This window comes from Microtus ochrogaster, unplaced genomic scaffold (assembly GCF_000317375.1).
Source record: "Microtus ochrogaster isolate Prairie Vole_2 unplaced genomic scaffold, MicOch1.0 UNK68, whole genome shotgun sequence".
Taxonomy (NCBI): domain Eukaryota; kingdom Metazoa; phylum Chordata; class Mammalia; order Rodentia; family Cricetidae; genus Microtus; species Microtus ochrogaster.
This window is the reverse complement of record NW_004949166.1, coordinates 870,996-881,712: the sequence shown is the minus strand read 5'-3', so window position 1 is coordinate 881,712 and position 10,717 is coordinate 870,996. Positions and strand designations below refer to the sequence as shown.

Below are 10,717 nucleotides of genomic sequence, written 5' to 3'. Positions count from 1 at the left end.
AAAAAAAAAAAAGAAAAAAAAGAAAAAAAGAAAATCTTGCTTTAAAAAAAAAAAAGGGGACAACTACAATGAAAGATGCCACACCTATCCATAGTTAGCCCATCACATTTGTCCAGCTGCCTGGTAGCTCTGCTGACTCACCTGGGCATTCAGGGCAGCCGCCTGCTGTAACTGGGACCTGCTCAGGGCCTGACTGAAGGGGTCCCGGAGGAAGCGTGTGTTCTTATGAACTACCTGACGTGGTTTCTTGAACAACTGCTCTTCATCAGGGACACCTATGAAAGGAAGAGCACAGTAGCAGGCATCACAGGGGTGGGATGCTCCATGCCCCACCCCAGCCCTAGAGGTCATGTAGCCTGAGGGGGTAGAAGCATACTTAGCTAAGTCACCCCCAACCAACACCACACCTACAGAACCCAACAAAGCAGTGTGGAAGGCAATGCTCCACAGATGTCACATATTCCCAACCCCAAGATGGCCCAGGACCTCCCTCTAGTCCATGCTGCAGTGAACGAACACACACACACACACACACACACACACACACACACACACACTTTAAAAGTCCTGGCCCTCGGTCCTACTCACTCACCCTCAGGATAGTACATAAGAGAATTCTTCGCCTTATACTTCCAGGTCTCTACTCCAGCCTGACTGCTCTCAATGGCTTGGTGCTCTGCTGATGGGAGTTCAAGATTATCTTTCTGTCGCTAGAATGATATGGGGGAAAAGTAGGATCAGGGAGGCATTCAGACCTTGTGGCCTTGGGACTCCATCCCCAAAGAAGGTGCCCATGTTTTCAAACTCCGGACTACCTTCTCAAACTCCTCCTCAGCTTGGTAGAGCCACGCATGACGGGCATGGCTTTTTTCCTTGGCCACCTCCATGATCTCCTGGAAGGAGGCATTGTCCTCACTTGTGTAGCGGCTCAGGAAGACATCCAGGCTGGGCAGCGGTTCCTTCTCCTCCTCATCTGCAGCCTCTCCTGCTCAGGCAGGGGTCACAGGTAGGGAACACAGAATCACTCACATGATCACCACTGTATAGCCAGTCTGGGGACCACGCCACTCTGGAAGAGCTGGGACCCTGACTCCTGCTAGGTGACACAGCAAACCCCAACTGTTCAGGCAGCCCCAAGTGGCACCCATGGCTGCCGACCAGCTCCATTCATCTGCTGGATGCCAAAAGAAGTCTGTGATCTGAGTGGCTGGTGAAGGGGCACGGACGAACACTGAAGCAAGAGCTCATGAGGACAGCTTAGCAGCCCCTTCCTCTGCCCAAACTGTACTAACCCCAGAGGACTGACCTCCAAAGCCTCAAAGTTCTTCTTTCCTTCCTGGGACTGCCTTGTCCTAACTACCTTTCCCTTCCTGGCTGGTGTTACAGGTGAGTGTGGTCACTATGCATCAGGGTATCAAGTTCATTCCTAAGGTAGAAGCCATATGGTCCAGCGCTCTAGGGAGGGCCACACAGACTCTGGGCCACAAAAGCCAACCATACCACCTTGATCCCTGCCACCAAGGCGAGTGATTATCCTGTAGAGGTAGCACTGAAAATCTCAAGGGGGCATGTGAGGCCGAGGTTTCTCATCCATTCTGACAGTGTGAACCACTATTTGTGTGCCAGCCAGTGCCAAACACAAGTTCAAGAGCATTCAACTGTTGACTATTCCTGATACCTACAGAAGTTACAGCCTTTCGAAGCCTGTTTCCTTACCTGTAATTACAGAACTCCAACGTTTACTGGTAAAATAAATGTGTAAAAAGAAGGGCATCTTCAGATTGCCCCGTGACTACTGTATTTCCATCAAGGATCAAGCTCCAAGGATAGCGACTACTGTGTTCATGGCAGAAAAAGCTGGGTTGTGGAGAAGCTATGCTTGAGTGAGCACGCTGCAGACTAGAGCCTGATACAGAAGCATCTTACCCACCTCTAGTGATAAATCCTATTACTGATCAACCAACCCAGACAAGTCCCTTAGGATATGGAACACGCACATGGCCAAGAGATCTATAAAGGGTTCCTCCTGACTTTAAGATACACCCCACATGTACATCCGATGTGTGGAAGACAGCACATTCACCTGTTTTACATGCCTGTGGATGTGCAGCACACCATGTGCTAATCTAAACGCGGAGGCCTCTGATGGGAGCAAAACCACGACCCTGCTCTCTGGGAGGGCATTTGAATTAGTAGTTAGGGTGCGAAACAAGAAACACTTTCCAGAATGTTATGTCCTGCAGGGAAACACAGAGCCAGCAGTGTGGCAAACAGTGAGGCTCCGGTCTCAGCACAACAAATCAGAGAAGTCAAGCAAGCTGTGAGGTATAGAGCCCCAGGGTGTTCCAACTTTACACAAAAGGTCAGGAAACTCAATGTCCACACAAGTTTCTGCCTCTTAGCCCAAACAGGTAACACCCAAATACGGACCTGAAGGAAGAGACACAAGCAGCAACTGATGCGGAAGGAAGAAGGGGCCTAAGGCATCTTAAGGAGTCAGTAACAAAAGAGCTTTCCCAGCCCACAGACCCTACAAGGCAAAGGCTGGAACACTCAACAGGCTGGTGACAGTGATGAGCTCTCATTCCAGAGACAGGCACAGAACGCTGCTCCTACACAGTGGGGAACTGGACAGAACTTCTGCTTCCCACACCAGGCTTTGATCCCAAAAGCTGATACTTAGGTTAGGAGACCCCTCAAGGATGAAATGTGGTCCTGAGAAAACTCAATATGGCTCCCAAGCACTCTCGACCATGAGACCAAGAGAGTGTGCTCACTCACCATCATCTAGGTCCCGGCCCTGCGACCGGGGCTTGCTGCCCACCACACCAGAGCCTGCGTGTACCTCGGGAGTTTCAAAGGTGGCTGGAGTAACATCTGAGGGAAGCAAGTTAGAAATTAGAGCAAGTCTAAAGTGACAACAGACTTCCCTCTGTGCCCTTGTAGAGTGGCATCCTCTTACAGGGTGGTGGAGGTTCCCGAGATATCTTGCCCAGAGCAGAGCCAAACTTGATGGCAATCTGGCGCATACGCTCCAAATCTCCATTTTCCTCAGCCTCCAAGTATTCCTTCTGTGCCTGCAGCTTCTCCACATCAGGGAAGAAATCTCTCTGGATGACTGTCTGCAGTCCCTATCATAAGCAATCAGAACAAAGGCCAGAGCTGGCATCTGGGAGCCTTAACACAAGTATCCATGTTAGGCCCTAAGGGCTTTTCACTTCTGCCTATCTGGATAACTGCGGTTTGCAAGATGGTTTAGAAGCATTTTCTAGCAAGGTGGTCCATCTCATATGGCTCTGATTACCTAACATTACTGAATAACCTCTTGATGCCCATAAAAATCCTTCACTAACTGGTCTTTCTAGTTCTCCTTTGCTGGCCCCGTCTACAACAGCAGCCGGACTAATGTGGATGTTGCCATCCTCATTCCACCCATGAATTTTTATTTCAATCCAAACCTTTCTCTTGAAAGCCAATTACCACTACCGCCACCACCGGATGAAATTCACAAGGTATCGCCTTCAGCCAGACCTTGCTGTGGAGCTGCAAATCTGTATACCCAGCTGCGTGGCGAGGACACATGCTGGCATATCCCAGAAGTGTCCTAAATTTAACCAGTCTAAAACTAGACCTATGTCAGCTTGCCCTCCAGCATGTTTGCAGTGGGACCCCCAACTCGAGGAGCAACAGAGACCCTCACTCAATAACACGGCCAGTACCGCGGTCTATTTCCAGGACCCCCAGCCTTTACGCTTAATGTCGCTGCCTTCCAGAAAGTCCTTTTCGCCATCATCCTAAAAACGTGTCAAAATTCTACCCCCAAACTTTAACAGGAAACTTAATTTCCTTGACCCTCAACAGACAACTCCAACTTTTCGTTGAAAACTGGACACCCGCTCCTGCACTGTTTCCTTGGGTCTCAAGATTTTCCAAACCCAAAGGCAGTTGTTCCGCTTCCCCAGGAGGCTGAGAGTTCCAGGACCAGAAAAAGGACTGGGGAGGAACGCGAATCGGGGGAGGGGCCCGAAAGTAGCCAGCGCTCGCACTGAGCTGGTACCTCGATGTACTCTTCTTCATCCAGAACCCGCTGCTTGCTTCTCGCAACCCCGGCCTCCCCGGCAGCGCGCTTCCTCGGAGGCGCGGACGCGGAGGGCAGAAACAGAGAGCCCGCCGAGGTCCCGGGCGTCCCCATCGCTATCCCAGAACCGCTCGGGCGGCGTAGGCAACGCCAACATCCAGCCAATGGAGAAGCAGTATTTTTATAACAAGGCCGGCGCTCCAAATGATGTCACTGGAGCGCCGGATCTTAAGAGACTTGTAGTCTTTGATTCCCGTCTGCGTTGCTCGTGCCTGTCTAGACTATGGTCACTAGGGGGCGCTGTGGGGCGAATATTTGACGCCACATTCCTTCTGTTAGAAATTTCAATTTTTTCAAAAATCAAAAACAACAAACAAAAGAAACCCACTGCATATGTTTCAAAGGAGTTTTTTAAATACTTCAAAAATCATATATAACTTCAAAATTCAGAAAAAGAACACTAAGACAATTCTTCACAGATTATCTAACAAAAGGTGAATGAAAGGAAAGAACGAGAGGGCACTTAACTCTCTGGTTAGATTTATTAGTTCCCTGCCTGCCGAGTGGGCTTCCCAAAAGAGGCGTGTACTCACTGACAGGATTCACGGGACTTCCATCCAGGGACATCGTGAATTATGCCACACAAGTTCTAGCCCAGAATGATTTGGTATAATTTTGCTTTTCCAATGATCTCTTCCTTCATTGGGAGTCACTGGGGACTTTATGGCTATGTCCCTGTCCCCATAGAGTTGACCACAATAATAAACACACATTAAGTCATCCTGAAAATGTGTAAAATCACGTCTGTGACTTGCAAGAAGTCTGTACTCAGAGAATCCTGATTTCTACACAGGGCATATCAAACGACATTTTCCGGCAGTATGTGGTCATAGATTGTGGTCATAGTCCAAGACGAATGGACAGGCTTCAGTCAAGTGGCACTGGAGAGGCGTGTGCAGAGGCCCAGGCTAGGATGGAGCAAGGCAAATCCCAAAGTAGGGCATTTTTCACACAGTGCAGCGAAGGATATGACAGCAGAGGGGCAGAGCCGAGCTGCACAGTATCTTTGGGGTCTTGGCAAGAAACATTATTTTCATTTTGAAAGGGAGGCCAGAGTGGGTTCAGGTGAACATAACTAGAGAAAGTTGTAATGGTCGTGGTGCAAGGTGACGGTAGTTTTCATCAGGTTTGCGCAGCTAAAGCTGCAGAGACGCTAGTTCCTAGGCTTTATTGACATATTTAGAGGCGACATTGGATGGGCTTGGTGTGACTACGTGAGGGACAGAGATACTGTAAGAAGAGAATGGAGAGGGGTGTGGAGATAGCTCATCCTTTAAAATCACTTCCAGAGGATTGGGGTTCAGTTCCTAGTATCTACCCTGTGGCTCACAACTGCACTTCTAGGGGTTCCAATGCCCTCTTCTGATCTCCACCAGCAGGGGCAAATATATCGTGCACATGCATGCATTCAGGCAACACACACACACACACACACACACACACACACACACACGATTGTTTTTTAAAGAAGAGAATAGAGATGGGAGAGGCTTTGAGATGGAGTCTCTGGACACTTGCTAAGGCCAGGCATCAGCTGAGGATGGAGTGGGATCAGTGGGAAGAGCCTCTGCAGCGGATGGTAACAGCGAGAGGAGGGCAGAAACGCAGGCAAACTCTGGTTCTGGATAACCAAGGACAGGGGCCTGGAACCCAGCACAATGTGAATGCCCAAACCTGCAGGTGAGCTGACCTCTTTCCTAGACTACTGTGTCTGAAGCTAGACAGCGCCATCTTCTAAGGCAAGGCCAAAGTTCGGGAAGAAGAGTCTGGCGGCAGCCTCAAGTGTGCATCCTAGGGACTAGGGAAGGAGTCCCCTTCCTGGAGGTCTCTAGCAGTGTTAGGGACAGCTCTGGCTGGGAATACATGCCTGCTCGGTGTTCTCCAGACCAGCCATCTTTTTTGTTTTGTTTTGTTTTTCAAGATATGGTTTCTCTGTAGCTTTAGAGCCTAGAACTTGTTCTGTAGACCAGGATGGCCTCGAACTCACAGAGATTCCCTGCCTCTGCCTCCCCAGTTCTGGGATTAAAGGTCTGTGCCACCAGTGCCCAGCTAAACCAACCATCTTTATACAATGCCAAGATTTTCTGCCATTGGCTGTACAGTTTAGCTTCTATGGATGGACCACATCTCTCGCAGACACCACCACACACTTCAGAACCTGTAAGGGGACAGAGCAAGGAGATCAGGACAGTTATAGGGGGAGTTAGCTGCCTCCAGCCCACTGCACAGGTCAGCAGGCGATGGAAGCTGCACTTTCATGCTGTAGTATCCTGCACACTTTTGTGTGAGCAGGATTATAGAAGGACAAACATTCCCCAAGGTAGTGGGGATGGGATGTTCCCTGAATTTAATCTCCTCTTGCCCACCCAATAGGCAGATGCCACTGTAGGAAACCTCCTGGGGGCAAGCAGCTAAAGATCTCCCATCTGGAAAGCAGGTTGGTAGTGTCCAGAGGGCATAGCAAATTCCAGGAGGCCTTGCTACCATCCACTGGCTTCAATTCTTGTAGGGGAAGCATGGTACTAGAACTGAGGATTTGTTGAGCTGTGCTCTCCAAGACATGCTGATCCCCTAGTTCTCTGGACATGTGGAGGGGAGCCAGCTCCTCAATAAGTGTGGAAATGAAGCCTGAAACGAGGACTTGGGGTCCTGGACTGTTTGGTGGTATTTGTAGATCTTGTTTATTTCTTGGAAACAGCACAAGGCTGAGATAAAGGAGTGGGTGCGGGGATTCCACAGGGCCTGACGCAGGTCCAGTGTAGGACCTTAGAGGACAGAATAAGCCCAGAAAGTGGAAGACTAGATACTGGGCCAGTCCTGGAGACAGCGAGGGAGGCTCCCCTGGAGAGGATTTGGGGTCCTGGATGGAGTTAGTGCCTCTCTAGGTGGTAATGATGCCCGAGGAAGTTGACCTGCTCTGTCTGCACTTTACCTGCAGGAGCTCTCTGGTTCCTGCCCCATGTGCCCTCCCGTCATAGGTGAAGAGGTCTTGGATCCCTTCTCTCCCAGCACTGGACAGGCGGACACTGAAAGAGAACCATGGAAGAGGATGCTGTCCTCTCTTAGTTTCTGTGCAAGTAGCTCTGTCTCCCTCCTACTTTGTCGTGCTCCAAGTCACTGCCAAAGCCAGGAGAAACTCCAGACACCATCAACAGCTCTCCTTGGGAGGTTTCTTGGTTCCGGGCAAGAGCCTTGATGATGAAGCACGCTTTTGGTGTCGCCACTTGGCCCGGCGGTTCTTGAACCAGACCTGAGGAGGAAGGGGACCAGGACAGCTCAGGCTCCATGGACCAACACCCAAAGAACTTCGGAAGGGCTGATAGGCGCCCCGGGTGGTAGGCGACACCACAGAGGTGCAGGTGAATGGACCTGCGTCACTTCCCTTAGCTACACAAAGAAAAGAACCAAGACCTCCTACAGGGAGATTTCCTAGTCTCCCAGCCTTGGCCCAGTAGCAACCAGGATCTCCCTATCTCTCTCTCAAAGTCCTAAGTAATCTAGGCTGTCGTCTAACTCGCTATGTGTCAAGGATGACTCTGATGAACGCGTGATCCTCCTCTCTCCACCTCCCCGAATGTTGAGATTACAGACGTGTGCCATCGTGCCTGACTAGTTTTGCACATTTCTTAACTTTCCCACATCGGGGTATGAATGAACGCGTCTCTCTTCAATAGGGAAAACGGGGAAGACAGACGAAGTCAGAGAAAAAGACTCTTAACGCCTTCCAATTTCGGCGGCACCCCAAAAACATGATACAGGAACTGGTCCTGTGCTCCCATTCACTGATCCTGGGGGTTTCCCTCCAGCGTGGAGAGCTATGAGATGACCCCCAGCCTGGTCGATCTTTGAAAGAGAATTGTGGTGCCAGAGTTGGCCTCCTGGCTGCGGGGCAGACACCCACCTCCACGCGCTCCTCCCGCAGGCGGATGCGGACCGCCAAGCGCTCGCGTGTGCCCACGTCGGGATACTGATTCTGTACAAAGAGCGCCTCGAGCGCCTGCAGCTGCTCCTCGCTGAAAATGGTTCGGTGGCGCCTTGTGCGCCGCTGCGGGCCCTGGCCGCTCGTGCCGGTCAGAGCCGGCGAGCCTGCGCTGGGCGCCGTCAGGGGCAAGGGCGCCGCCGGTGCCAGTCTCAGAGGCCACGCTAGCCGCACTCCTGCGGGGCGGGGCGGGGCGAGGGCGCGGTCAGACATAGGATTAGGGTGGGAGCCGAGCTCGCCCCACCGGCCGCCCTGCGAGATCCCCGGGCTCGCCTCGCCCCGCCGCTCGCACTCACCGGGTGTGGACGCCGCCTCCGGGACTCCGCGGGGTGCTGCTCGCGGACCACAGCAACAACAGCAGGTACAGGGCGCTGCGGCACCAGGCGCCTCGGGCTCGTCGGGCTCAGCGGGGTTCCGGTCACCGACGGGTTGCTGTGGCCGTGCCACGGGCCTGCGTTCCGGCAGGCTGGAGAGGATGTGCTCGATGGAGAAAGGGCAGGGTCGTCCAGGGTCCCTGCGGCTCGTCGCGCTGCCTGTAGTCGCCATGCCCGCGGGCCTCTGGAGCGAGCGACCGAATATATACGTCGGGGGTGGGAGGTGCGGTAATCCCCGAGCCGGGCGCCGCTTTCGCGTGTGCTAATCCCGTCGCCAGTTCTCAGAGAGCTAATCCCCGGGCACGGAGGAGGGAGAGCCACGCCGTCTGGGTGCAGGGAGCCACAACGCCAGGAGGGAGCCCTGCGCTTTCCCATGTCCAGAGCTGGAGGGAAAGGAAGTGGTCAGGAGCCCACATTGTCTCCTCCTATGGCTCAGTCGCTTGCTGGGAAGGATGCCAGGACCCTGGAGACATCTGAGCGCACAGGGTCCCCGCCTCTGCTCTACCCGTGACTTTCCTGGTTCTGTTGCCACCCATGAAAGTGGAGCAGATTCCTGGGATCCAAATTTCCTCCCCTACTTCGAGTGAGTCCAGCGCCCTTGGCAGTCAGGTCATCCCACACCACAGCTATTGCTCACTTTGGAGCCCCGGTCTGATTTTCCTGTAGCAAATACCGTCTCCAGGGTGGGAAGTCAAGGCTGGCCTCGAACTCACAGAGATTCATCTACTCCTTGTCTCCCTAATGCTGGGAGAGTCACTAATTCTGTGCGTTCTTTCTAGGATCTAGATGGATTTTCTAACCCCGTCTAAAGCCCGTCTTCTTGTTACCTCCCGTGTTAGAAGACCCCTGACACCCTTGCCGCGATCCCCTCAAACATCAATATCCCCCTCACGCCACAGTGCCTGAGAGCTGTTTCACATGCTCCTCCTCTACTCTTGGCCCAGGCCAGTTCTGCTCTGCCTTACGATGTAACCTCTGCCCACCATTCTTCCCACCAGAGACCAGTGCCTGGCTCAGTTTACGCCATTGTCAATCACGAAGCTTTGGACCTCCGGCCCTTAGCTTAAGACTCTTTGCTTTTGATCTTACAGAACAGGGCAATAGACCCCTTCACTAGTACTACTCTCTTCCTGGCTGTGTGGCATTCCAAAGGCTCCTTCCTTGGGTTGTCCAGTGTCATGATACTGACCAACAACTGTCAAGAGTAGTTCTTAAGGGGAGAGATGTTGAGACTTGTGAGGCAGTTATGTCATCTGCAGGATCTCAGGGCTCCAGGGGCTGAAGCAAGAGCGGAAGACCAGTCTGGTGAGACCTGCCTTTTTTTAAAATTATTTTTATTTTATGCACATCGGTCTTTTTTTCCTTTCAAGATTTATTTATTATGTATACAGAATTTCTTTCATGTGTGCAGGCCAGAAGACAGCACCAGATCTCATTATAGATGGCTGTGAGCCATCATGTGGTTGCTGGGAATTGAACTCAGGACCTCTGGAAGAGCAGCCAGTGCTCTTAACCACTGAGCCATCTCTCCAGCCCACCTGCCTTAAAAAAAAAGATTTATTTATTACATATACAGTGTTCTGTATATATGCTTGCAGGCCAGAAGAGGGGCACCAGATCTCATTACACATGGCTGTGAGCCATCATATGGTTGCTGGGAATTGAACGCAGGACTTTTGGAAGAGCAGCCAGTGCTCTTAACCACTGAATCATCTCTCCAGCACCTGAGATCTGTCTAAAAAAATCTCCCTCAAAAAGCCAAAGGCATAGTACAATGGTACTTTTAACTCCAGCATTTGAGAGGCAGAGGCAGACAGATTTTTGAGGTACATGGTGAGACACTGTCTCCAAAAAAGGTATTGTCCCTAGGGTTTAGGCAGTTGCTAGGTGTCAGAACTCCCCTGGAGACAGGGGTGGGGCCCCAGGAACATTAGCTGTCCTTGTAGCCTGCTTACCCACTCACCCTTCCTCACCTTTCTGAGCCCTCCTTTAGGTTCTAGTGCCAGTGAGGATGCTATGGACTTGAAGCGGTGGCCCTTGCTGGCTCATTTCTGTCATAAGAATCTCAGAGTGTGGGGCTGGAGACATGGCTCAGCGGTTAAGGGCATTGCCTCTCTTCCAAAGGTCCTGCGTTCAATTCCCAGCAACCACATGGTGGCTCACAACCATCTGTAATGAGGTCTGGTGCCCTCTTCTGGCCTCAAGGATACACATAGAAAGAATATT

The 10,717-nt window shown here is 51.7% G+C and overlaps 2 protein-coding genes across 2 annotated transcripts in view; both read right to left on the bottom strand.

Annotated features, from left to right (window-relative positions):
* Positions 1-4,192, bottom strand: part of Ess2 (ess-2 splicing factor homolog) — an 11,288-nt gene extending 7,096 nt beyond the window's left edge. The window contains exons 1-6 of the mRNA XM_005369967.3: positions 4,058-4,192; positions 2,963-3,131; positions 2,782-2,877; positions 816-985; positions 593-710; positions 142-275 (exon numbers count right to left, since the gene is read on the bottom strand). Coding sequence (XP_005370024.1) covers positions 142-275; positions 593-710; positions 816-985; positions 2,782-2,877; positions 2,963-3,131; positions 4,058-4,192 — 822 coding nt within the window. The remainder of the gene's footprint in view (positions 1-141; positions 276-592; positions 711-815; positions 986-2,781; positions 2,878-2,962; positions 3,132-4,057) is intronic.
* Positions 4,193-7,286: 3,094 nt separating this feature from the next.
* On the bottom strand, positions 7,287-8,666 carry Gsc2 (goosecoid homeobox 2). Its single transcript, XM_005369965.1, has 3 exons — positions 8,414-8,666; positions 8,040-8,293; positions 7,287-7,388 (listed from the first exon to the last, which is right to left on the bottom strand). The coding sequence occupies exons 1-3, from the start codon at positions 8,661-8,663 to the stop codon at positions 7,287-7,289; spliced, it is 606 nt and encodes a 201-aa protein (XP_005370022.1). The 5' UTR covers positions 8,664-8,666.
* Positions 8,667-10,717: the final 2,051 nt, after the last annotated feature.